Source organism: Pongo abelii, chromosome 4, assembly GCF_028885655.2.
Source record: "Pongo abelii isolate AG06213 chromosome 4, NHGRI_mPonAbe1-v2.0_pri, whole genome shotgun sequence".
Lineage (NCBI taxonomy): Eukaryota > Metazoa > Chordata > Mammalia > Primates > Hominidae > Pongo > Pongo abelii.
The window spans coordinates 106,273-133,755 of record NC_071989.2 but is presented as its reverse complement, the minus strand read 5'-3'; the positions used below and the strand labels follow the sequence as shown (position 1 = coordinate 133,755).

The 27,483-nt window shown below is 41.3% G+C and overlaps 1 protein-coding gene across 1 annotated transcript in view; it reads right to left on the bottom strand.

Moving 5' to 3' along the window:
* PLEKHG4B (pleckstrin homology and RhoGEF domain containing G4B) overlaps positions 1-27,483 on the bottom strand; it is a 101,256-nt gene that overhangs the window by 50,520 nt on the left and 23,253 nt on the right. The window contains exon 3 of the mRNA XM_054555305.2: positions 176-1,409. Coding sequence (XP_054411280.1) covers positions 176-1,409 — 1,234 coding nt within the window. The remainder of the gene's footprint in view (positions 1-175; positions 1,410-27,483) is intronic.

The window sequence follows — 27,483 nt, the reverse complement described above, 5'->3', positions numbered from 1 at the left end:
GGTGGGGTGTGTAGGGAGGGGGTGGGGTGTGCAGGGGAGGGGATGGGGGTGTGTAGGGAAGTGGGTGGGGTGTGCAGGGAAGGGGGTGGGGGTGTGTGCAGGAGAGGTTGGGAGGTTGTGGGGTGTGCAGGGGAGGTTGTGGGGGTCTGCAGGGGAGGGGGAGGGGAGCATTTACCTTCTTCTTTGGTGCAGCCAGGACCCTCTACTGGGACACAGTTTGGGGTCCCCACAGCTTGTCCTCCTCGGTGGCCCCCAGGCCTGGAGCCTGCTGAGTGGTGGGAGGTGTGGCAGGCTGCAGCCTGGGCCCCTCTGGAGCTTCTGGGTGCCCTTTCCCGGGACCGAGATCTCCTGGGAAGGGTCTGCCCTGCAGCTCCTGGACCTGTCCAGCTGGGCGTGTGCCTCTCCTTCTCTAGACTTGGGGTCTGTTGGGGGTCTCCCCGGGGGCCGGAGGTTTCCTCCTGGGTCCCACTGGCTGCTGCCCCAGTCCCCAGGTCCCAGCTGGCTTCAGCCAGGGAGCTGCAGGCCGGGTCCCTGAGGGCCTCCTCAGAGCTGCCCAGGGGCATGGGGTTCCGCAAGGCCTCCATGTACGACTCCCTGAACCAGCGTCTAGGCTGCACACAAGTGGGGTCCCCCGGCGGCCGCCTCCTGCTGCTCGGGATGCCCAGGTCTGTGTGGAAGGTGAGGGCCTTGGGGCCGTCCTCCTGGTCCATGGGGTCCGGCCTGTCCCCCGACCCCCCGCAGTTCTCAGGCGGCATCCGTGGGCCCTGCTCTGAGGGGCTGACCTTTTCAAAGTCCCTGTCTGAGCTTCCAAACAGGGTCCTGGGGCTTCCCAGCTCGGCTCTTCCTGGGTAAGGAAGGTGCCTGAGCTGGTCGCTGCCCGTACGCCCTTGGCGGCAGGGTGGGGTCAGGGTGTCGGGGCATGAGGTGCTTCCCTGGAAATGGGGGCCTGCCATGGCTTGGGTGGGGACTGGGGCCTCTGAGGGGCTGCTGGGCAGCCGCTCAGGACCTGTGCAGCTGGAGCAGCTCTGCAGGATGGCTCCAGGGCTGGGGACAAAGACAGGGTCAGTGACGTCGCTCCACGGGGCTCGGTGGACGGCCAAGCCTGAGGTCAGCAAGCAGGTTTTCAGGGGGACGTGGCGCCGCTCCCGGTTCACCCACTCCAGGAACGCCCCCGTGAAGACACAGCCATACATGGCCTCAGGGACGGTGACTTCCTCTGTGCCCCTTCCCAGCCGGGACAGGCATTTCAAGACCAGTCTAGCTGACTGCTTCCCCGACGATGTGACCTGGAGGTAGAAGTCCCCGGGCTGGAGCCTGACTCCGTGCAGGGACGCCAGCTGCACCACCACCTTCTCATGGGCGCACAGCGGCCAGCCTGGGTGCAGGAAGACCAGACCCCTGTACCTAGCCTGAGACAAGAGAGGAAGGAGGTTAGTGGTGGGCACGGCCATGGCCTGGGCCCCTCCATGCCCTGGGTCTCCACCCCTCAGGGGAAGGTCAGTGACTGAGCTCCCACAAGGAAGGGGTCCCACTGGGGCTGGGGTGTCCTGTCCCTTGGAACAGAAAGCAGGTCATTAGAACTAGAAAACATGGGCTTCTCTTTGGTTCAGAGGTCAGTTAAAAAAGCAATTGTATAGCTCTTCCTGGAGGCTGGGGGTAGGTGGGCAGGACACGGGAGAGGAGGCTGCTCGAGGGCCACAGCCACAGCCCACCAGGCGCTCCAAAGGGTGAGTTGTCCCTCAGAGTGGTCTCAGCCTGGGCAAGGGGCCGGGCGTCCACACTTGCCCCTGCCAGCCCTGGTCAGGGCCACCCTATGGGGGGCTCCCTCCTCTGCACTCCCGGTGTTCCCCGCGGCTCCCGGCTGCTGCAGGCACTACCTCGGCCTCCTCAGCGAGGGGTGCAGGTGCCAGGATGCTGGTGAATTTCACTTCAGTATTTTCTGTTCCCTTTAAATAGTTGAGATCCCACTCCATTTACGATTGTGTACTTTAACTACTGTCACCCAATGTGATTTCATTAGCATTTCCTGTGCTATCAGAAACTGCACACAGATCACTTAACTGTTGAGTGTTTATTTTCCCCAAATGTTGCTCTGACAAACTAAAATACAGTAAACATCTTGGGGCCTAGAGCCCCGCCTGGGTTTCAGTTGCTTCTGCAGAATCTTACACCAAGTTCAAGTTCAACCCACCCACCAATCATGTTTTGCACTGGTAACAAACATGCCTTAGGTGTTGGTGCCTTTTCTCAAGCACCAGGCCCATTCTCAGCTCAGCTTTACTATGCTGGCCTCAGGGACTCAGATGGAAGTCACAACCCCAGCTTTCCAGAATGGCAATAAAAAATGCGCTAAAAACTTACAAGTGCATTTGCCACTGAAAGAGACACATATGCAGATGGTGAAAGGTTATTCTCAAAAGCCTTTTTCTAATCATTTTCATCTTACTGGGCTTGAACTCTTGGAATGTAAAATCGAGTATGAGCATCCTAGGTGGCTGAGGGAAGTGAAAACAAGTTCCTCAACTTTTATCAGAATTTAAGCTCGAACTTCACGCAAGGGGAGGATATACTGAACAGGAGGCATAAAACGGAACTATCATTGATACGGCAAATTTGACTTAACGAATGTAAAGTTACACCCTCATTTCCGAAAATAATCTGAATAGATAAAAGTAATGTAATGCAGAAAACTAGAAAATATTCATCTATTTCAGAGGGAAGAAATTAGCTGCCAGTGGGGGGTGGGGGGTCCCAGGGTCTTCTGTGGGTCACTGGCAAATCCAAGTGGTCATTTAATCGTCTGATGTCAGGGGGCCCTGGAGCTGCTCCACTCCAGACCCACAGCCCATGCAGACATTGGCCCACCCAGTTTTCAGAAACGTCTGCGCGTGTTCCTCACACTGGTGAGCAAGCCATTCAAGAAGCAGCTCCTTGACACCCTCCCCAGACGCTGCGAGGCGGCCTGAGGAGCTGTGTCCTGGGCTGGATGCCTGGTGGGGCCACCTCCATCCCCTCCACAGGTAGATAGAGATAGGTAACTGCCGGTCCATAAGGGCCTCCCCAAGCCTGGCCCCCAGAGTCCGTCCCCGATCCTATTGCCCAGCACAGCCATATTGGTGCCCAGGGCATGTTCCTGTGAAGTGGTGATTTGACGTAAAATGCACAAGTGACTGTTGAAAAAATCGTTGTGACTTGTCCTTGTAATCGCACCACCAGACTTTTTGCAGAAAACAGAAATGGGAGGGTGTTGGAGCCTTTCATGCCTTTTGCCCTCCCACAGGGGTCTACAGGTCTCTACATATCAAATATTTGATGAGACAAAACCTATTTCCAATATGCATAGGGTTTCTTCGCTGTAGAAGGGAACTGGTCCAGGTTAAGGCAGTGGCACAGCCCAGAGCAGGAGGGAAGTCAGAGACTGTGGGGAAGAGGGTGTGTGTGTGTGTGTGTGTGTGTGTGTGTGCGCGTGCGTGCGTGTGTGTGTGTGTGTACAGATATAATGTGAAGTTCACCAGCATAACCATGTTTACGGGGTACAGTTCAGTGGCATTAAGTACATTCACACGGTTATGTAACCATCACCACCATCCATCTCCAGAACTTTCCATCTTCCCAAACTGAAATGGTGAACCCATTAAACACCAGCTCACCATTCCCCTGCCCCTGAGCCCGTTACCCACCATACCACTTCCTGTCTTGATGAATTTGACTACTTCATACAAGTAGAATCATCCAACATTTGTCCTTCCAGTACTGGCTCCTATCCATTGGCACAGTATCCTCAAGGTCTATCCATGCTGCATGTGGCACGTATTGGAACTGCACTCCTTCTGAGGGTTGCATAATATTCCATTGTGTGTACATACTACATTTTCTTATCCATTCATCCATCCACAGGGTTGCATAATATTCCATTATGTGTATAGACTACATTTTGTTCATCCATCCACGAACACTGGGGTTGTTTCCACCTTTTGTCTGCTGTGAATAATGCTGCTATCAACACAGGTGTACAAATATCTATTTAAATCCCTGATTTAGATTCTTTTGGGTAGGTGCCCAGAACTGGAACTGCTGGATCATAGGGTGATTCTGTGTTCACTCTTTTGAAGAACTGTTTCCACAGCAGCTGCACCATTTTATGTCATCACCAACCACACACGAGGACCCCAATTTCTCCACATCATTGCAAGCACTTGTTTCCCAGTGGTGTTTTTCCTTTAACAGTAGCTATCACAATGGGTGCGAGGTGGTATCTAATTGAGGTTTTGATTTGTGTTTCCCTCCTGATTAATGATGTTGAGCATCTCTTCATGTGCTTATTGGACAGTTGTATATTTTCTTTGGAGAAATACCTGTTCAGGCTTCTATCCATTTTTGATTTGCGTTATTTTTGTTGTTGAGCCTTTGGAGTTCTTCATTCATTCTGGATATTGATCCCTTATCAGATACACAATGTGCAAATATTTCCCTCATTCTGAGGGCTGCTTTTATACTGTATCAATAAGGCCCTTTTTATGCAACAGTACCCTTTTTAAACATTGGATGAAGCCTATTTTTCACTTTTGATGGTTGTGCTTTTGGTGTCATATCTAAAAAATCTTTGCCAAATCGGATGTCATGAAGCTTTTCCTCTATGTTTTATTCTAAGAGTTTTATAATTTTAGTTCTGACATTTAGGTCTTTGATCCATTTTGAGTGAGTTTTTGTAAATGGGGTTTAGGTAAGGGTCCTACTTCATTCTTTTGCATGTGGATATCCAGTTTTCTAAGCACCATTGATTGAAAAGACTGTCTTTTCCCCAGCAAATAGTCTTGGCACCCCTGTAGAACATCACTTAGCCATATACGTGAGGGTTTATTACTGGGCTCTCTATTCTACTCCACTGGTCTATGTGTCTGTTTTTATGCCAGTGTCACACTGCTTTGATTACTGTAGCTTTGTACTAAGTTTTAAAATCAGGAAGTGTGAGTCTTCCAACTTTTTAGCTCTTCTTCAAGATTGTTTTGGCTATTTGGGGGTCTCCTGAGATTCCACATGAGTTTTAAGATGGGCTTTTCTATTTCTGCAAAAAACACCATTGAGACTTTAATAGGACTGCACTGAATCTGTAGATCACTTTTGGGTAGTACTGACATTTATATATATATATATATATATATATATATACACACACATATATATATATATATATTTTTTTAGATGGAGTCTCGCTTTGTTGCCCAGGCTGGAGTGCAGTTACATAATCTTGGCTCACTGCAAGCTCTGCCTCCAGGGTTCATGCCATTCTCCTGCCTCAGCCTCCCCAGTAGCTGGGCCTACAGGCACCTGCCACCACGCCAGGCTAATTTTTTTGGATTTTCAGTAGAGACAGGGTTTCACTGTGTTAGCCAGGATGGTCTCGATCTGCTGACCTCGTGATCCGCCACCTCGGCCTCCCAAAGTACTGGGATTGCAGGCGTGAGCCACCACACCTGGCGCATTTTACAATATTAAGTCTTCCAATCCATGAACATGAGATGTGTTTACAATTATTTACATCTTCTTTAATTTCTTTCAGCAATGTTTTGTATTTTCAGTGAACAAGTCTTTTACCTTTTTAAATTTATTCCTAGGTATTTCATTCTTTTTAATACTATTATAAATCAAACTGTTCTTTTTTTTTTTTTTTGAGATGGAGTCTCGCTCTGTCGCCCAGGCTGGAGTGCAGTGGTGTGATCTCGGCTCACTGCAAGCTCCACCTCCTGGGTTCATGCCATTCTCCTGCCTCAGCCTCCCAGTAGCTGGGAATACAGGCGCCCGCCCCCAGCTAAGTTTTTGTATTTTTAGTAGAGATGGGGTTTCACCATGTTAGCCAGGATGGTCTCGATCTCCTGACCTGGTGATCCGCCTGCCTTGGCCTCCCAAAGTGCTGGGATGACAGGCGTGAGCCACCGTGCCCAGCCAGAAATTGTTTTCTTAATCTTTGGATTGCTCATTGTTAGTGTATAGAAACACAACTGATTTTTGTGTGTTGATTTTGTATCCTCCAACTTTGAAGAATTATTATTTCTAACAGGTTTTACTTTTCTTTTCTTTTTGTTTTTTTTGAGACAGAGTCTCACTCTGTTGTCCAGGCTGGAGTGCAGTGGCACGATCTCAGCTGACTGCAACCTCTGCCTTCCAGGTTCGAGTGATTCTCGTGCCTCAGCCACCCGAGTAGCTCGGACTACAGGCACACGCCACCATACCTGGCTATTTTTTGTATTTTTAGTAGAGCGGAGGTTTCACCATGTTGGCTAGGCTGGTCTTGAACTCCTGACCTCAAGTAATCCACCTGCCTCAGCCTCCCAAAATGCTGGGATCACAGTCATGATCCACCATGCCTGGCCTTCATTTTTTTTTTATTTCAATAGGTGTTTTGGAGAACAGGTGGTGTTTAGTTACATGAATAAGTTCTTTAGTGGTGATTTCTGAGATTTTGGTGCACCCATCACAGTGGAGAGTGCGCCCAATGTGTAGTCTTTTATCGCTCACCCGCCTCCCACCCTTTCCCATGAATCCCCAAAGCCTATTGTATTATTCTTATGCCTTTGCATTCTCATAGCTTAGCTGCCACTTATGACTGAGAACATACAATGTCTGGTTTTCCATTCTTGGTTATTTCACTTAAAATAATGGTCTCTACTTCCATCCAGGTTGCTGCAAATGCCATTATTTTGTTCCTTTTTATGGCTGTGTAGTATTCCATCATATATATATATTCCATCATACATATATTCCATCATACATATATATTCCATCATACATATATATATTCCATCATACATATATATATTCCATCATATATATATATATTCCATCATATATATTCCATCATATATATATATTCCATCATATATATATATTCCATCATATATATATTCCATCTATATATATATTCCATCATATATATATATTCCATCATATATATATTCCATCATATATATTCCATCATATATATATATTCCATCATATATACATATTCCATCATATATATATTCCATCTCATATATATATATTCCATCATACACATATTCCATCATATATATATTCCATCATATATATATTCCATCTCATATATATATATTCCATCATATATATATTCCATCATATATATATATTCCATCATACATATATTCCATCATATACATATATATATTCCATCATATATATATTCCATCATATATATATATTCCATCATATATATATATTCCATCATATATATATATTCCATCATATATATATATATTCCATCATATATAGATATTCCATCATACATATATTCCATCATATATAGTCCATCTCATATATATATATTCCATCATATATATATATTCCATCATATATCTATATATTCCATCATATATATATATATTCCATCATATATATATATATTCCATCATATATATATATATACATCTATATCACATTTTCTTCATCCACTCGTTGATTGGTGGGCATTTGAGCTGGGTTCATATTTTTGCAGTTGCAAATTGTGCTGCTATAAACATGTGTGTGCAAGTGTCTTTTTTGTATAATGACTTCTTTTCCTCTGGGTAGATACCCAAGAGTAGGATTTGCTGGATTAAATGGTAGATCTACTTTTAGTTCTTTAAGGAATCTCCACACTGTTTTCCATGGTGGTTGTATTAGTTACATTCCCACCAACTGTAAAAGTGTTCCCTCTTTACCACATCCATGCCAACGTCTATTATTTTTTTATTTTTTCATTATGGCCATTCCTGCATGAGTAAGGTGGTATCACATTGTGGTTCTGATGTGCATTTCCCTGATAATTAGTGATGTTGAACATTTTTCATATATTTGTTGGTCATCTGTATATCTTCTTTTGAGAACTGTATATTCATGTCCTTAGCCCACTTTTTGATGGGATTGTTTTTTTTTTCTTGCTGATTTGTTTGAGTTTCTTGTAGATTCTGGATATTAGTCAGACAAGAGAAAAAAATAAAGGGCATCCAAATCAGTACAGAGGAAGTCAAACTGTCATTTTTGGTTGATGATATGGTCATATACCTAGAAAACTCTAAAGATTCCTCCAAAAAGCTCCATGAACTGGCAAATGAATTCAGCAAAGTTTCAGGATACAAAATTAATGTACACAAATCAGTAGCTCTACTACACACTAACAATGACAAAGCTGTGAATCGAATTAAGAACTCAATCCCTTTTATAATAGCTGCAAAAATTAAAATAATTAGGAATATACCTAACCAAGGAGGTGAAAGACCTCTACAAGGAAAACTAGAAAACACCGCTGAAAGAAATCATAGATGACACAAACAAATGGAAACACATCCCATGTTCACGAATGGGTAGAATCAATACTGTGAAATGACCAAACTGCCAAAAGCAATTTACAAATTCAATGCAATTCCCATCAAAATACCACCATCATTACTGACAGAAGTAGAAAAAACAATCCTACATTCATATGGAATCAAAAAAGACCTCACACAGCCAAAGCAAGACTAAGCAAAAAGAACAAATCTGGAGGCATCACATCACCCGACTTCAAACTATACTGTAAGCCCAGAGTCACCAAAACAGCATGGTGCTGGTATAAAAATAGGTGTATAAACCAATGGAACAGAATAGAGAACCCAGAAATAAACCCAAATATTTACAGCCAACTGATCTTCCTCAAAGCAAACAAAAACATAAAGTGGGGAAAGGACACCCTATTCAACAGATGGTGCTGGGATAATTGGCTAGCCACATGTAGAAGAATAAAACTGGATCCTCATCTCTCACCTTATACAAAAATCAACTCAAGATGGATTAAAGACTTAAACCTAAGACCAGAAACCATAAACATTCTACAAAATAATATCAGAAAAAACCCTTCTAGACATTGGCTTAGGCAAAAACTTCATGACCAAGAACTCAAAAGCAAATGCAACAAAAACAAAGATAAATAGATGGGACTTTATTAAAGTAAAAAGCTTCTGCACAACAAAAGAAATAATCAGCAAACGGATGACCCACAGAGTGGGAGAAAATCTTTGCAATCTATACATCCAACAAAGGACTAATAGCTAAAGTTTTTATAAAATCTTTAGGGTTTTCCACAAATAAGATCATGTCATCTACAAACGGATAATTTTGCTTCTTAATTTCCAGTTTGGATGCCTTTCACTTTTTTTTTTCCTTGCGTAACTCCTCTAGGAAGAACTTCAAATACCATGTTGAACAGAAGTGGTGAAAGTGCGTATCCTTGTCTTGTTCCTGATATCAGAGGAAAAGCTTTCAGTCTCCCACCACTGAGGACAATATTTGTTGTGGGTTTTACATATATGGCTTTTATTATGTTGAGATAGTTTCCTTTTATTCCTAGGGTATTTTGTTTTTATCATGAAAGAGTGTTAATTTTGTCAAATGCTTTTTTCTGCATCAATTGAGATGATCAGAAGAAGCTTCTTCCATTTATGCAGCCAACAGACACATGAAACAATGCTCATCATCACTGGTCATCAGAGACATGCAAATCAAAACCACAATGAGATACCATCTCACACCAGTTAGAATGGCGATCATTAAAAAGTCAGGAAACAACAGGTGCTGGAGAGGATGTGGAGAAATAGGAACACTTTTACACTGTTGGTGGGAGTGTAAATTAGTTCAACCATTGTGGAAGACAGTGTGGCAATTCCTCAAGGATCTAGAACTATAAATACCATTTGACCCAGCGATCCCATTACTGGGTATATACCCAAAGGATTATAAATCATGCTACTATAAAGACACATGCACACATATGTTTACTGCAGCATTATTCACAACAGCAAATACTTGGAACCAACCCAAATGTCCGTCAATGATAGACTGGATTAAGAAAATGTGGCACATATACACCATGGAATACTATGCAGCCATAAAAAAAGCATGAGTTCATGTCCTTTGCAGGGATATGGATGAAGCTGGAAACCATCATTCTCAGCAAACTATCACAAAGACAGAAAACCAAACACCGCACGTTCTCAGTCATAGGTGGGAATTGAACAATGAGAACACTTGGACACAGGGCAGAGAACATCATACACCAGGGCCTGTAGGGGGCTGGGGGGCTGGGGGAGGGATAGCATTAGGAGAAATACTTAATGTAAATGATGAGTTGATGGGTGCAGCAAACTAACATGGCACATGTGTACCTATGTAACAAACCTGCACGTTGTGCACATGTACCCTAGAATTTAAAGTAAAAAAAAAAAAAAAAAAAGGAAGCAGCTTTTTCAAGGGGAACTTGCAGAGGGGTGGGGCATCAGCTGTGATTTCATAATAATGTACATAACACGAACAGCTGAACTATGACAAGACTATTCCAAGTGGAATGTACATCAAGGCTTTGAAAAGGAAACAAATAGAGAAAGAACACCATTCTTCTTTGCCTCAACACAATTCACAATTCTGTGATTCTCCTTGGCCAAACTAGCCAAGGTTTAGATTGTAAATCTTTTGGCTACCCTGGGATTGCTACCAAATTAGACCAGATGCTATAAATCTTGTAGTCATGTTCTGAATAGTTCCAGTCCTGAGAAAGCTGCAGATCACACAGGGTAAATCTTTCTCTTATTTTGATGTCTTCTCTAAGTGGTGTACTCAAGTTGTTTCAACACAGTGTCAAGGAGAGTGTCAGAACCAGAGTTTTCTTATTGAAAATGAGGGCACTTGACTTCACTGTTTAAGTGCTGCAGCTCAGCTGCTAAAAATAAGCATAGAGTCCTTCTTTATAATGAGCTTTCACAAAGCTGTCCAGGAGCCTGAAATTCCTGAGACAATTTACAGGTTTCAATCATAACAAACACATATCACGCCAGGAATGTCAATATTCCTAAAAGTTCAGCTTCATTCTGGGCAATGGGACAGGTGACCTCCCAGGGCATGAGGGGGCGTTAAGGGATGAGTTTCCCTCTACTGTGGTATGAAACCAATTTACACTCCTTTTTTGGCTTAATATTAGTTATTACCATTTCCTTATGTATTCTTTAAATGCTAAATTGTAACATCTCTTCTGTAAATTATCTCTTCAAGTCTGCCAATTTTTCTATTGGCTCTTAGTGTTTCACTTATTTTTATAAGCCCTCAGCAAAGACAATGTAAAGAATAGCTTTTATTTGGTGTGTTTTTTCTGCTGATGGTTTTGAATTGTAAATTTTCTAGATGTTTCTGCCATCAATTTCCTTCTCTTTGTGGTGTCACTCTTTGCTTCAGCCAAGTAAGTCTGTCTTTTTCTGATGAGAAAGGATGTTCCTTTCTCTCTCTCTCTCTCTCTTCATATTCACTCTGACTCATCTGGATTTAAGGTGGTCTTGGGTGGGAAAACCTACACAGACATTTTCCTGAGTGACCTATGAGCATGTGTGACTCTTAAGCACATTCTGGGTGAAGCCTGTCCTCTTGCCCACTGCTTTTACTGCCTACTTTGCAACATTCTAAGTTGTACATTCCTTTGATGCCTCCAGCTGTGAGTGGTCAGGACTGGCAATTAGTTTGCTAAGGCAGGTAATGATTAAAAAAAAAAAAAAGGGTCATACATACCCTAAATATTTTATTTTAGCTTTAAATACATTAATGCACATTCACCCACCACTATCTTGATGGGGGCTAGGGAAAGCTTATTTCCTCTTTGGGAGCTCTCCCTCAGTCCTAGGGAATACTTCATAGCTCTCATTGACCCTTGTTGATGAAGAAAGCCAAGCTCTATGAAATATTTAAAGAGGCTTACTCTGAGCAAAATGTAAGTGACCACCACCTGGGGTACACCCTCAAGAGATCCTGAGAATGTGTGCCTGAGTTGGTCTAGTTATAGTTTGGTTTTATACATTTTAGGGAGATTGAAGTTACAGGCAAAGACATACATCAATACATGTAAGGTATATACTGGATTCACCCAGAAAGGCAGGACATCTCAAATTTGGAGGGCAGGGGTGATGGACTCAGAATTTTTCTGATTGGCAGTTGGTTGGAAGAGGTAAGCTCTGCCTAAAGAATTGAAGTCAGCAGAAAGAAACACTCCAGTTAAGATAAAGGGGGATAAAGCCAAGGTTCTTGTTCTGTAGATGAAGCTTCTAAGTAGCAGACTTCAGCGAGAATGATGGCAAATGTCTCCTTTTGTACCTTAAAAGGTGTCAGACTCTTGGTTAAACCCCTCTCCTGGGTCAGGAGAAGACCTAGAAAGGGAAGGAGATTCTCTACAGAATGCAAATGTCCCCCAAATGAGACAATTTTGCAAGGCTGCTTCAGAATATGGCAAAGAAATCTATTTTGGAGTAAAATAATTTCATTTCCTCAGGGCCTGTTGTCATGTGACGCCACAGGTTCAGATTTGGTATCTTATTGCTACGGAATCTGTTTCATCAGTCTTTTGATCTCTATTTTAATACTAATGCTGGTCAGTTGTGCCTAAACTCCAAAGGCCTGTCTGACCCCTCCCTGTCACGGCCTGAACTCATTCTTCCAGTTTCTTTAGGATCTCCTTGGCCAAGGGAGCCGGGGGTCTGTTCAGTTGGTTGGGGGACTTAGAATTTCATTTCTGGTTTACACCCTTTATGGTTGATCCTGTTGCTAGATAACAGCTCTCCGTACGAAGCAGTCCTGATTAAATTTCTGTGTGGTTTCTGTCTTCCGATAGGACCCTGATGAGTACAGGAGGCCCCAAACATTATCTGCTGAATCGAAGAGCTCCACCATCTTTCTTGAATTAACCACACCTATACAGTTTTGTCTTAAAGTATCTTGAAAGTGCAGCAAGAATTTAAAAACCTTAAGGAAGAAATATGAATGTAGAACTTGTCTAGATTTTTTTTTTTTCCCCAAAATATCCCAGTTGTGAGGAGGATTCCGGGAAGATGGTGGAGTAGGAGGCACCAGCAGTCTGTCTCCCCATCCGGACAACACCTGCACTGGCAGAATCTGTCTGCCATAACTATTTTGGAACTCTGGAGTCTACTAAAAGCATGAAGGGCAAATTGTGGTTGACTGTCGTCAATTTCAGCTCTTGGCCCGGCAGGCAGCCCCACCTCCAGCCCTGCAGGCAGCTGTGCCTGTGTTCCTGGAGCAGCTTGCAAGAACAAAAGTGGCCAAAAACCCCCAAGAAACAAAAAAGAAAACCCCTGTCATCCAAATACAGTGGATCAGTGCTGAGGACTAAGCTCTGATTTTTTTAATCTTGCCTAAATGCCTATCTGAGGGGTCTGGGGAGTTCATGCCCTACAAACCATAAATTCTCATCAGGTGGTTTTTATTTAGCCCTACAGATCATAACTTTCCAATCTGACTCTGGCATAACATCAAGTGACAAAGAAGAAAGTTAAAATATTTTACCGCAAAATATGTTTCTTTGCCATATTTTGAAATGGCCCTGCAAAGCTGTCCTTGGTGGGGGAAAATTTGTATCTGTAAAGATGCTCTATTAACATAGCTAGATCTTTTTCTTCCGGGCCCTCCCAATCCTGAAGAGAGTAACTAAAATCTAGTACCTTTTAAAGGTCTGAATAGGAAACATCTGTCATCTATTGTCCCTAAGGGCAGCCACCATAAGATTCAAAAGAACCTTTGTCTCCACAATCTTTTATCTTTACCTGAACACTTCCTTTCTATTGATTCCAGGTCTTTAGAAGAACTCAACCAATTGTCAGCCAGAAAATGTTTAAATTCACCAAATCCCCTAGTTGTCCTGCCTTTCTGGACCAAACCAATGCATTTCTTAAATTTATTTGATTGATGTCTCAATATCCCTAAAATGTATAAAACCAAGCTGTACCCTGACCACCTCAGGCACATGTTCTCAGGACCTCCTGAGGGCTGTATCAGGGGCCAGAGTCACTCATGTTTGGCTCAGAATAAATCCCTTCAAACATTTTACAGAGTTTGACTCTTTTCGTTAACAGTGCTCTAATCACTGTGGCTGGTGACCACAGAGGTGCAGACAAAGAGGTGCAAGATCAATATTGTTGCACCTTTTCCCACTGTTCGGCCGCCACCTACCACTGCCACTGAAGTGACTTCCAGGGGATTTAAAGAGGTGGTGCCCTTCTGCCACCCCTTTCATTTTTTTCTCTTTTCCCCTTTTGTGAGCCAGACATTAAACACTAGGACATTTAAAAAAAATGTATACAAGGAAAATTAGAAAATGACCATGTATGCTCGAAGAAAGGACCAGGCTCAGAAGGAACTGAAATGACCTTATGGTTACACCTCAGGCTGGGCCTTGGCACAGAGGCAGCCTATAATAATAATAATAATAATAATAATAATAATAATAATAATAATAATAAAACTAACAATAAGCAGAAACAATGATATGGGAGTTAAGAAGAAATTAGGCAGATAGTGAAGGAAAGAAAGTCTGTAGTAACGTTTCCTTTTAATGAAAAGCAGCCCCCAAATCATTTTCTTTTCTAACAAAGAGCAGCCTTTAAAATTGAGCTGCAGACATAGACAAGCAAGCTGGAAGCTCATACAGGTGAATGCTGGCAGTTGTGCCAATAGGAAAAGGCTACCTGGGACTAGGCATGTTCAGAATGGCAGCTCCATCTTCCCTTCTTTTGCCAGCCACGTGTATAGTAAGGAGCAGGCAAGATGGCGCTGGCCAAGTAGAAAGGACATTTGCATAAGATTAGGGTGGGGTGGCCAGCCTCCCCGACCCACACACTATGTAAATGTCACACCTGGTCCAACCAATCTGTGGGCCCCATGTAAATGGGATACCACCTCCTCAAGCCTGCCTATAAAATCTGGTGCTCTCTGCCGCAGGCCAGATTTCTCTTTTGGGCACCCCTCTCTGTCTTGAGAGTAAGAGCTCTTCTCCTTTCTCTTTCTTTTGCCTATTAAACCTCCACTCCTAAACTCCTCATGTGTGTCCATGTCCTTAATCTTCTTGTTGTGAGATGATGAACCCCGGGTATTTACTCCAGAAAACAGTGCCACTTCAACAACATAAAAAGCAAACCCCAAGGGAGGGGGAAAGTCTGCTTTGCAGAGTTGTCACATAATTAGATTTGAATGTCCAATTTTCAACAAAATGTCACAAGGCCTTTAAAGAAACAGGAAAGTATGTTCCATTCAATGGAAAAAATAATTAGAAACTGTCCCTGGAAAAGACTTGATAGTAGACCTACTAGGAAAAGACTTTAAAACAACAGTCTTAAAGATGCTCAAAAAACTAAAGAAAGACGTGAAGAAAATAAAGTGATGTATGAAAAAGTGAAAATATCAATAAAGATATTAAAAATCCTAAAAAGAAGCCAAAGGAATTCTGGAGCTGAGAAGTATAATAACTGAAATGAAAAATTCACTAAAGGGGCTCAAAGGCAGATTTGAGCAGGCAGAAGAAAGAAAAGTGAACAAAGCCTAAAAGACCTGTGGGATACCATCAAGCAGCCAGCATATGTAAAATGGGAGTTCCAGAAGGAGAGTAAAAAGGCATAGAATATTTGAAGAAATAATGTGTGAAAACTTCCCAAATTTGAGGAAAGACATGAATACAAACATCCAAGAAGCCTGATAAGCTCCAAGTAAGAGGAACTCAAAGAGACACACACCAAAACACATTATAATCCAACTTTTGAATGACAAAGACAAAGACAGAATCCTGAAAGCAGCAAGAGAGAAGTGACTCATCACATACAAGAATCCTTAGTAAGATTGTCGGCATATTTTGCATCAGAATCTTTCAAGTCCAGAAGGCAGTGGGTCAAAACATTCAAAATGATAAAAGAAAAAAATCCTGTTGACAAGGACTCTTATATCTAGCAAAACTATGCTTCAAAAGTGAGGGTGAAATTAAGACATTCCCAGATAAACAAAAGCTGGGGGGATTTGTTACCACTAGACCCACCCTGCAGAAACAAGGGAGTCCAGCAGGGTGAACTCAAAGGACATTAAACAGTAACTTGAAGGACTATGAAGAAATAAAGATCTCAATACAGGTAAACATATGCAAATTATGAAAGCTAGTATTAATGTAACAATGGCTTGTAACTGCCTTTTTGTTTTCTACATGATTTAAGACACTAATATATTTATAAGAATTATTAGTTTATGTTTAACTAATACTTCATACTAGTAGTAATAATTAGTAATACTTTATACTAATAAAGTATAAAGATGTAATTTTCTGACATCAGCAACCAAAAGGGGTGAGACAGAGCTGTAAAGAACAGAATTTGTTTATGTTATTAATGTTAAGCTTGTATAAATTCAAATTAGTGTTATAATTTTAGGATAATAAGTGTAATCCCCATGGTAATCAAAAGGAAAATAGCTATAGAATGTACACAAAAGGAAACGAGGAAAGAATTTAAGACTTTTACTACAAAAAATCAACTAAACACTGAAGAAGACAGTAATGCAGGAAATGGACAAAAAAGCTACACAGCACATACATAGAAAACAAATGGACAAATGACAGGAGCCCCTGTTTATCAGTAACTACTTTAAACATAAATGTGTTACCCCATCAAGAGACAGAAACTGGCAAAACTGATTTTTTTTTTTTTTAAGTCTCGCTCTGTCGCTCAGGCTGGAGTTGAGTGGTGTGATCTCAGCTCACTGCAACTTCTGCCTCCTGGGTTCAAGTGATTCTCGTGCCTCAGCCTCCCAAGTAGCTGGGATTGCAGTCGTACACCACCACACCCAGCTAATTTTTGTATTTTTAGTAGAGACGGGGTTTCACCATGTTGGCCAGGCTGGTCTCAAACTCCTGACCTCAGGTGATCCACCCACCTTGGCCTCCCAAACTGCTGGGATTACAGGTGTGAGCCACCATACCCAGCCTGCAAAATGGATTTTTGAAAAAATCCCACATGATCCAACTATATGGTGTCCACAAAAGACTCACCTGAGATTCAAAGACATAAACAATTCCAAACCGAAAAGATGGGAAAATATATCCACGCAAATAGTAACCAAGAGACAGCAGGAATGACTATATTAATATCAGATAAAATAGACATTAAATAATAAAATGTCACAAGATACCATGAAGAACCTTATATATTAATACAAGGTTAAATACAGCAAGAAGATATAACAATTATAGACATTTACAGACCTAATGACAGACCATCAAAATGTATGCAGCAATATTAACAGAATTGAAGACAGACACAGACAGCTCTACAATAATTGTTGGAGACTTCAATACCTCACTGTTTCTCTGTCAATGGACAGAAGAACCAGACAGAAGATGTATTTTTAAAAATGGAGGACTTTAACAACACCATAAACCAACTCAATCTAACAGACATATGCAGAACACTCTACCCAGCGGTGTCATTATTCTGCCTTCATGTTTGAAAGGTATTTTTGCTGGACATACACATGCTTCTCAAGTGCACACATGAGACAACTTCCAGGGCAGAACATATGTTAGGCCACAAATTAAGTCTTGGTAAACTTAAAAAGATAGATATCACACAAATTATCTTCGCCGATCACAAAGGGATGAAGTTAGAAGTCAATAATAGAAATAAGACTGAAAAATTCACAAAATTGTGGAAATTAATCAACAACGGATCAAAAAGGAAATCACAAGAAAAATGAGAAGATGTTTGAAATGAAATGAAAACAAAAACACAACATATTACAACTTACGGGAGGCAGCAAAAGCAGTGTTAAGGGGGAAATTTATAGCTATAAATGCTTACATTTTCAAAAAGTAAAGATCACAAATCAACAACCTAACTTTACAACTTAAGGAACTAGAAAAAGAAGAAAAAAACTAAACCCAAAGCTAGCAGATGAAAGGAAACAATAAAGATTAGAACAGAGATACATGAAAGAATAGAAAAACGAGAGACAAAATGGATGAAACCAACAATTGGTTCTTGGAAAGATAAAAAAAGTTGACAAACCTTTAGCTAACTGGACTGAAAAAAGATTTATGTTACTAAAATCAGATTAAAGAGGGGATATTACTTACTACTGATTCTACAGAAATAAAAAGGATTATGAAAAATTATTATTAGCTGTACCATCAATAAATTGGATAATCTAGATTAATTCCTAGAGACACAAAGCCTACCAAGATTAAATCAGGAAGAAATTTAAAATGTGCATATACCTATGACTGCTAAGTAGACTGAATCAGTAATCTAAAAATCTTTTAACAAAGAAAAGCCTGGAACTCATGGTTTCGTTGGTGAATTTTACCAAACATTTAAATAAGAATACTACCCCTTTTCTAATTTTTCCAAAAAATTAAAGAGGAGGGAATACTTCCTAACTCATTCTAAGAAGCACTACCAAGACAGCAGACAAAAGAAAAATATAGACCAATATCCCTTATGGACATTGTAATCTTTTCTACCTATGGATTATTTAGAAATACATAATTTCCAAGTATTTTGTGAGTTTCTAGTTATCTCTTTTATGTTATTGAGCTTTGGTTTAATAACACTGTAGTCAGAAAAAAAAAACCTCTGATCTCTGTCCTTAGAAAATTATTGATACTTTGAAAAAAATCATCTACAGTATGTAGTTTATTTTGTGAAGTGGTTCAATGTGAGCTTCAACAGCATGTGTATTCTGCATTTGTTGTGTGCAATGTTCTAGAAATGTCAAATAGGTCAAGTTTATTATTAACGTTGTTCAGGTTTTTGATATTCTTAACGATTTTTTTTCCAATTGTTCTATGAATTGCTGAGAGGAGAGCATAAAAAACCTACATTTACTGCTGTCAATTGTTTGGTTTTATGTATTTTGAAGCTCTATTATTAGGCACTGTGTTGATAAATTGAGGCTTTTGTTGCTACAAATTGTCCCTGTCTCTGGTAATACTCATTGTCTTGAAATCTTACTTATCTGATATTAATCCACCACATACTTTCTTATGCTTAGTGGTATTTCCTCATTCTTTTAGGTTCCATCTTCGTGTGTCTTTATATTCAAAGGGCATTTTGGCCAGGTGCGGTGGCTCATGTCTGTAATCCTAGCACTTTGGGAGGCCGAGGCAGGTGGATCACCTGAGGTCAGGAGTTTGAGACCAGCCTGGCCAACATGGTGAAACCCCATCTCTACTAAAAATACAAAAAATTAGCTGGGCGTGGTGGTGGATGCCTGTAATCCCAGCTATTTGGGAGGCTGAGGCAGGAGAATTGGTTGAACCTGGGAGGCAGAGGTTGCAGGGAGCTAAGATTGCACCACCGCACTCCAGCCCAGGCAACAGTGCAAGACTCCATCTAAAAATAAATAAATAAATAAATAAATAATTAAAAATAAAGGGCATTTTATACAACGAACGTTTAGGTGCTCTTGCCTTTTTTTGAGTCTGTCCATTTCTGCCTTTTACGTGGAGTGTGTTTGGTTTACATTTAAAATAATTATTGATATGGTTGAATCAACTTTATCATCTTGTTATATAATTTCTATTTGTCCACTCTATTCTTTGTTCTTTTGTTCTTCCTTTTATCCTCTATTTTTTGGATTCCATTTTATCTCTTGAATATTTAGTTGTATCTCTTTGTGTTATTTTTGATCTCAAGATTACAGTATGCATCTTTAACTCACTACAGCCTAACTGCAATTAATATTTTAAAATTCAAAACAATGTAATAACCTTTCAGTAATATAATTTCATTTACTTCCCCCAACACTTTGTGCTTTTGTTGTCATATATTTTACTTTTACATTGATTAAAAACCCCATGATACACTGATCTAAGTAGTTAATAATCTTTGAAAGACATTGATATTTACTCACGTATTTAGCCTTTCTTGTACCCTTCACCTATCTAGTATCATTTCCCTTCAACCTAAAGACCACCCTTTGGCATTTCTTTTATTGCACCTCTGCTGGTCTACTCTTCTATTAACCTAAAAATGTCATTATTTTGCCTTCATGTTTGAAAGATATTTTTGCTGGATGTACACATTTATTTTTGCTGGATATAGAATTTTTTTCTTTCAACATTTAAAAGATGTTTTTCCATTGTCTTCTGAAGCCCAGTGCTTGTGAGGAAGTCATCGGTCATTCTTACTGTTCCCTGCTGCATGCAGTTTGCCTCCTTCCTGTCAGCTGATGATGAGCTTCCTGGATCCAGGTTTCTCTGGTTTTAAACAAATTGAAAAGAATTCCAACAATAGTTCTTTATTTGTCCTGCCCTTTTCTCACTTTCCTCCCCTTCTGTGAATGCAATTATACACACTTCGACTGCTTGATAATCACACCAGTTACTGAGATTTTGTTTGTTTTTTCCTCATTCTCCTTTCTCTCTGTACTTCCATTTGGATGACTTTCTTTGGCAGGTCTTCAAATTCATGTATCCTTTCTTTGTTGTGTCCAATCTGCATTAATCCCATTCATTAAGCATTTTAATTACAGATCTTGTATTTTTTAGTTTGGAGATTTCCATTTTCTTTCTTTTTTTTTTTTTAGACGGAGTCTCACTCTGTCACCCAGGCTGGAGTGCAGTGGTGCAATCTCCGCTCACTGCAAGCTCTGCCTCCTGGGTTCACGCCATTCTCCTGCCTCAGCCTCCTGAGTAGCTGGGACTACAGGTGCCCGCCACCACGACTGGCTAACTTTTTTGTATTTTTAGTAGAGATGGGGTTTCACCGTGTTAGCCAGGATGGTCTCGATCTCCTGACCTCGTGATCCGCCTGCGTCAGCCTCCCAAAGTGCTGGGATTACAGGCATGAGCCACCACACCTGGCCCATTTTCTTCTTTTAAAATACTTTCCAAATCTGAAACTCTCCACCTCTTCATCTACTTCATCTGCCATATTTACTTATAGGTTATTTAATATATTTATTATAGTTTTTAAGAAGTCTCTGATAATTCCAACACCTGGGTGGTCTGTTTCTATTGAGAATTTTGCTGTTATTTATGAAAATGATAAAATCTGGTACCTTTGCAAATCACCCAATTCTTAAATTTTATCTCAGGGATTTTGTCTAATGCAGGCATGTTTCCTTTCAAGAGGAAATGTTCTTTCTTCTGTTAGGCAGTTAGGTGAGGGGCTTATCAGTGTAATGCATTTGGAAACAGAGCCAATTTGGGGCAGGGTTGTGGCTTTAATTCCTCTCTGAAAGCCTTGGAATTAAAGTTACAGGAGTGCAATGAGATCTCTCTCCACCTTTCAGCCCAGCCTCAGACTTCACTGGCCACCAGGACCTTCTTATCAGATTTTAATTGGGTGGAGTTTGGTTTTAAGGTTGATTAATTTCAGCCTATCTCTAGTTGCAACTCCTTTGATGGTGAGTCCATCTCTCTCTCTCTCCAGGGGGAGCCTGGAATAAGAACTGAGAGATGTTGAAACCACGGGACTGAAATTTTAAGACTGTTAGATGACGAGATTTTGAGACCATGAGACTGTAAGAGTTGGAGATTACAACTCTTTGGAACTGTATGACTATAATTTAGCTTTTGAGGCAGGGTCTTGCTATGTTGCCCAGGCCAAGTGCAGTGGTACTATCAGAGCTCACTGCAGCCTCAATCTCCCAGGCTCAAGTAATCCTCTTACCTTGGCCTCCCAAGTAGCTGGGACCACAGGCATGCACCACCCACCATGATTGGTTAAGTTTTAGAAAAATTCTTGTAGAGCTGTGCTCTCACTATGTTGCGCGGAATGCTACTGAACTCCTGGGCTCAAGCGATCCTCCCCCTCAGCCTTGCAAAGTACTGGGATTACAGGCATGATAATGCCAGTGCACCCAGCCCATGTGACTACGAGATTCTGAGATTTCTTTTTGCTTTCTAGTCCCACCCTTCAATTTCCACTTACTCAGCAAAATTCCCTATAAGAGAATTACTTGGTAGAAAAGATTCACCTGCATTCCAGGCTCCTTCAGATTCTAATCTGTCAGCCCAGAGGTTTCCTAAATTTTGCTGATTTCTCCTTGTCTCAGCAAAGAAGGTCCTTCTCTAGTGGGCTTGCTCCCCTCTCCATCCTCCTCCAGCCTCAGTGACTGGCCCCAGGCATGACAGTGGCTTCTGTTATTTACTCATTTAGGACGGCACTGTCTCTCCACAGTTTGGTCCTTTTAGTTGTCTTCCATATCCATACCTCTTGGGTGGCTTTGAAGGAAGATGCAATTGTGTAGGCTTCTTTAGGGGTTTCTTATTGTTTTGGTGGTAAAGGTCTTCACGTTCCTCCACATTGTAACTGGACACATCTGTTCTTTGGCTCTAAATATTTTGACAATTTCCTTGGTGGTTTTGTCATCCTTTATTTAGCAGTACATTAACCCATTTATGCTGGAGGTTGCAAATTTTTTGTGTGTGAAAAATCAGACCTTGGCGATGACATTCAGCAGTAGGATATAAATAACTCCCACAAGCTTAGTGTTCCAGTAATGGAACATTAGACATAAATGGGTAAAAACATTTCCCAAATGTAAGGGTTTCTTGTTGTTGTTGATTTCTAGTTTTATTGAACTGTGGCCTTTAGATATAAATTCTTTGGTATTTGTTGACACTTTACGGACAATGGTCAATCCTAGTAAACTACATGTACACTTAAGAAGGCTGGGCATGGTGGCGCACACCTGTAATCCCAGTGGTTTGGGAGGCTGAGGCAGGAAGATTGCTTAAGCCCAGGAGTTTGAGACCAGCCTGAGAAACATAGTGAAAGCCCATCCCTACAAAAAATTTTAAAAATAAAATAGTTAGCCAGGTGCGCTGGCACACGCCTGTAGTCCCAGCTAGTTTGGAAGCTGAGGTGGGAGGATCGCTTGAGTACAGGAGGTCAAGGCTGCAGTGAGCCGAGATCGCACCACTGCACTCCAGCCTGGGGGACAGAGTGAGACCCTGTCTCAAAAAAAAAAAAAAAAAAAAAGGAGGAGGAGGAGAAGAGTGTGGGCTCTCCAATATCCTCTAATCATATATATATATAATATATGACAACAAAAGCACAAAGTGTTGGGGAAGTAAATGAAATTATACTACTGAGAGATATTATTACCCTAGATCTGGGCAAAGTACATTGTAAACCTCTGGAAAGGATTCACCATTCTGGATGCTATTATGAACATTTAAGATTCATGAGAGGAAGTCAAAATACCAACATGAAGGGGAGTTTAGAAGAGGTTGATTCCAACTCTCATGAACTTTAAAATATTAATTGAAGTTAGGCTGTAGTGAGTTAAAGATGCATATTGTAATCTTGAGAGCAAAAATAACACAAAGCGATCATACACCCTTGAGATAAATGTTTCTAAATGGACAAGAATTTTATCAGATTTTGGTTAACTTTGGAAAGTGATCCATGTGTACTTGGGAAGGATATGGATTCTAAAGTTGCTGGGCTCAGCACTCTACGTATGCCCCTTAATGGAAGAGAGTCAGTGTGTTTAATGTATATCCCAAGCAGTGCGTGGTCTGCTTACCCCGTCTGCTTTTGAGAGAGGTGAAATCTCCTACGGTAATTCTGGATTTCTCCTGGCAATTCTGTCCATTTATATTTCACACATTTTTGGACTATGTTGTTAGGGGTTCACAGATTATACCTTCCTGGCTTGTTGTTACTAGTATTATTATTGAATGATCTTCTTTAGACCCAACAATGCACTTTGCCTTTTATGATATTTAGTTTGTTATGAACATTGCTACACCAGTAATCCTTTGAATGTTGCTGGTCTATTATTTTTTGGACTGGTGTCACAGGCATTGTGCTTTTTACTTCCCACAGCTTTATTCTGCTAACTCCCTCCTCCTTTTCTGATTTCTATTTGATTGATTTCATTTCTTTTATTCTAATTCCCAGCTCACGTCTATCTCTCTTTTATGGAAATATCCTATTTCTATATTTTTCTGATTACTTTTCCCTAAACATTTTTTGTTCTTTTTGAGACAGTCTCACTCTGTTGCCCAGGCTGGAGTGCAGTGGCACAATCTTAACTCACTGCAACCTCTATCTTCTGGGTTCAAGAGATTCTCCTGCCTCAGCCTCCTGAGTAGCTGGGACTACAGGCACCTGCCACCACGCCCAGCTAACTTTTGTGTTTTTAGTAGAGATGGGGTTTCGCCATATTGGCCAGGCTGGTCTCGAATTCCTGACCTCAGGTGATCCACCCTCCTCGGCCTCCCAAAGTGCTGGGATTACAGGCGTGAGCCCTCGCACCGGGCCCTTTTCTCTAAACTTCTCCAGACACATTTCTGTCCCAAACTGTGATGAAACAAAGTGACAAATAACTTGATAAGTGAATGTCATTTATTGGCTGAGGGTTGGGAGACAGGCAACAGTAGTCACGGAAGTCTTAGCTTCACATGACCATTTATCTCAATATTATTATTATTAATAATGATTTCCCAACCACATATTTTGACAATAGTGGATAAATGAGTAAAAACAGAATTGAATTTATATCAACTGTTTATATTCATATATTCATAGTAGTCAAGGTAAATGCATTTTTCTCCTGTTATAGAGATGAACAAATTTTATTTTTATCGTTCAAAAGCAAAAATTAATATAAAATCAAGTAGACTGTCCCTAAGTTTTGTGTTTTGCTTATTAAGTACTAGTAAATATGCATCCATATTAAAGTACCATAATTCACATGACGTTTCCAGAAGACAAGCAATTTCGTAGGTTGGGAGAGGGATGGTTTTTGATTAAAATGAGAAAAAAAAGAAACTTCACAGAAAGAAGGTGAAACAGGCAGGCCTTTGAAAGCAGCCAGGCATTTTCAGACACAGCAAAAGCCGCGGGGCTCCCTGTGCTGTCGTTCACCCTCTCAGCAGGCACCTCTCCGTTTCTTCCCCACATCAGTCAACATCCTTGCAATATGCAAAAGGTACACCCTCACAAAGGAAAACGTCTTCTGAACAGACCACCTCACGTAAGGAATCAAATCTAGGTTGTGCCTGGCCCTTCCCCTAGCCCTGTCATTCTAACCAAAAGACATTCAATGAGTCTAACAAACCAAAGTGGCCCAGTGGTAGTTTCAAAACAACGCCCTAATTCAATTTCAGTGGAGTGCTAAGTGGTGCTGGTTAACAAAGGCTGTGCTTTTTAGGACCTAGCCAGGTGCCTTCCAGCAGCTTGCTGCAACACACCCACAACCTGGCTATCACTACAGTTTTACCCCGGCCTCAAGAACAACCTACAGCATAAATATCCCAAGAAACAGACTAAACATACAATAAATTCATTAAGCAGGACTTATCTGTATGTACAGACAATCTTGTTTTACTGTGTTCCAGCTGATTGAGCTCTGCAGATAATGTATTTTTCATGTACTGAAGATTTGTGGCAACCCCGTGTCTCTGTGTCACATTTTGGTAATTCTCACAATATTTCAAACTCCATTATTATCATATCTGTTATGATGATCTGTAATCAGAGTCCTTTGGTGTTACTATTGTAATTGTTTTGGTGTGCCATGAACCATGACAATATAAGACGGCAAACTTAATCAATAAACATTGTGTGTGTTCCGAAGTTTGCACCACTGACTTGGCCATTCCTCCATCTCTCTCCCTTTCCTTGGACTTCCCTATTCCCTAAGACACAATAATATTGAAATTAGGCTAAGTAACAACCCTGCAATGGCATCTAAGCGTTCAAGTCAAAGGAAGAGTTGGACATCTCTCACGTTAAATCAAAAGCTAAAAATGATTAAGCTTTGTGAGAAAGGCATGCTGAATGCCCCAGCCAGGCCAAAAGCTAGGCCTCCTGCACCTAGAAGTCGGCTAAGCTGTAAACACTAAGGAAAAGCTACTGAAGGAAATTAAAAGTCCACTCTAAGGAACACACAAATGATATGAAAGAGAAACAGCCTTATTGCTGACATGGAGAAAGTCTTAGTGGTCTGGATAGAAGAGAAAACCCTAGATACAACATTCCCTTAAGCCAAAGCCTAACCCAGATGAAGCCCCTAACTCTCTTCAGTTCTATGAAGGCTGAGAGAGGTGAGGAAGCTGCAGAAGAAAAGCTTGAAGCTAACAGAGGTGAGTTCATGAGGTTTAAGGAAAGAAGGCATCTCCTTAACATAAAAATGCAAGGTGAAGCAGCAGGTGCTGATGGAGAAGCTGCAGAAAGTAATCCAGAAGATCTGGCTAAGACCATTGATGAAGGTGGCTGTGCTTAACTACAGATTTTCAATGTAGACAAAACAGCCTTCTATTGGAAGAAGATGCTGTCTAGGACTTTCCTAGCTAGAAAGGCGAAGTCAATGCCTGCCTTCAAAGCTTCAAAGGACAGGCTGACTCTCTTGTTAGGAGCTGGTGCAGCTGGGGACTTTCAGTTGAAGCTGATGCTTATGGACCATTCTGAACCTCCCAGGGCCCCTAAGAATCATGCTCAGTCTACTTGGCCTTGCTCTATAAATAGAACAACAAAGGCTGGATGACAGCACGTCTGTTTACGGCATGGTTTACTCGATATTTTAAGCCCACTGTTGAGACCCACTATTCAGAAAAAAAGACTCCTTTCAAAATATTACTGCTCACCGACAGTACATGTGGTCACCCAAGAGCTCTGATGAAGATGCACAAGCAGATAAATGTTTCCATCTGTGGTAACACAACATCCATTCTGCAGCCTATGGCTCAAGACTAATTTTGACTTTCAAGTCTTATTATTTAAGAAATACATTTTGTAAGACTATAGCTGCCATAGAGAGTGATTCCTCTGATGGATCTGGGCAAAGCACATTGTAAACCTCTGGGAAGGATTCACCATTCTGGATGCTATTATGAACATTTAAGATTCATGAGAGGAGGTCAAAATAGCAACATGAAGGGGAGTTAAGAAGAGGTTGATTCCAACCCTCGTGGATGACATTGAGGGGTTCAAGCCTTCCATGGAGGAAGGAACTGCAGACGTGGGGAAAATAGCAAGAGAACTAGGATTAGAAGTGGAGCCTGAAGATGTAACTGAACTGCTGCAATCTCAGGATAAAACTTGAATGAATGAGGAATTGCTTCTTATGGATGAGCAAAGAACATGGTTTATTAAGATGGAATCTGTTGGGAGGCTGGGGCGGGTGGATCACCTGAGGTCAGGAGTTTAAGACCAGCCTGGCCAACATGGTGAAACCTGCCTCTACTAAAAACACAAAAATCAGCCAGGCATGGTGGTGGGTGCCTGTAATCCCAGCTACTCAGGAGGCTGAGGCAGAGGAATTGCTTGAACCTGGGTGGCGGAGGTCGCAGTGAGCTGAGATTGCACCACTGTACTCCAGCCTGGGTGACAGAGCAAGACTCCATCTCAAAAAAAAACCCAAAAACCAAAAGATGGAATCTGCTCCTGATGAAGATGCTGTGAACACTGTTGAAATGACAACAAAGGATTTAGAGTATTCCATAAACTTAGTTGATAAACAGAAGGGTGTGAGAGGATCGACTCCAATTCTGAAAGAAGTTCTATGGTGGGTAAAATGCTGTCAAACGGTATTGCCTGTTGGAGTAATCGTTCATAAAAGGAAGAGTCAATGTGGAAAACTTCATTGTGGTCTCATTTTAAGAAGCTGCCACAGCCGCCCCAACCTTCCGCAACC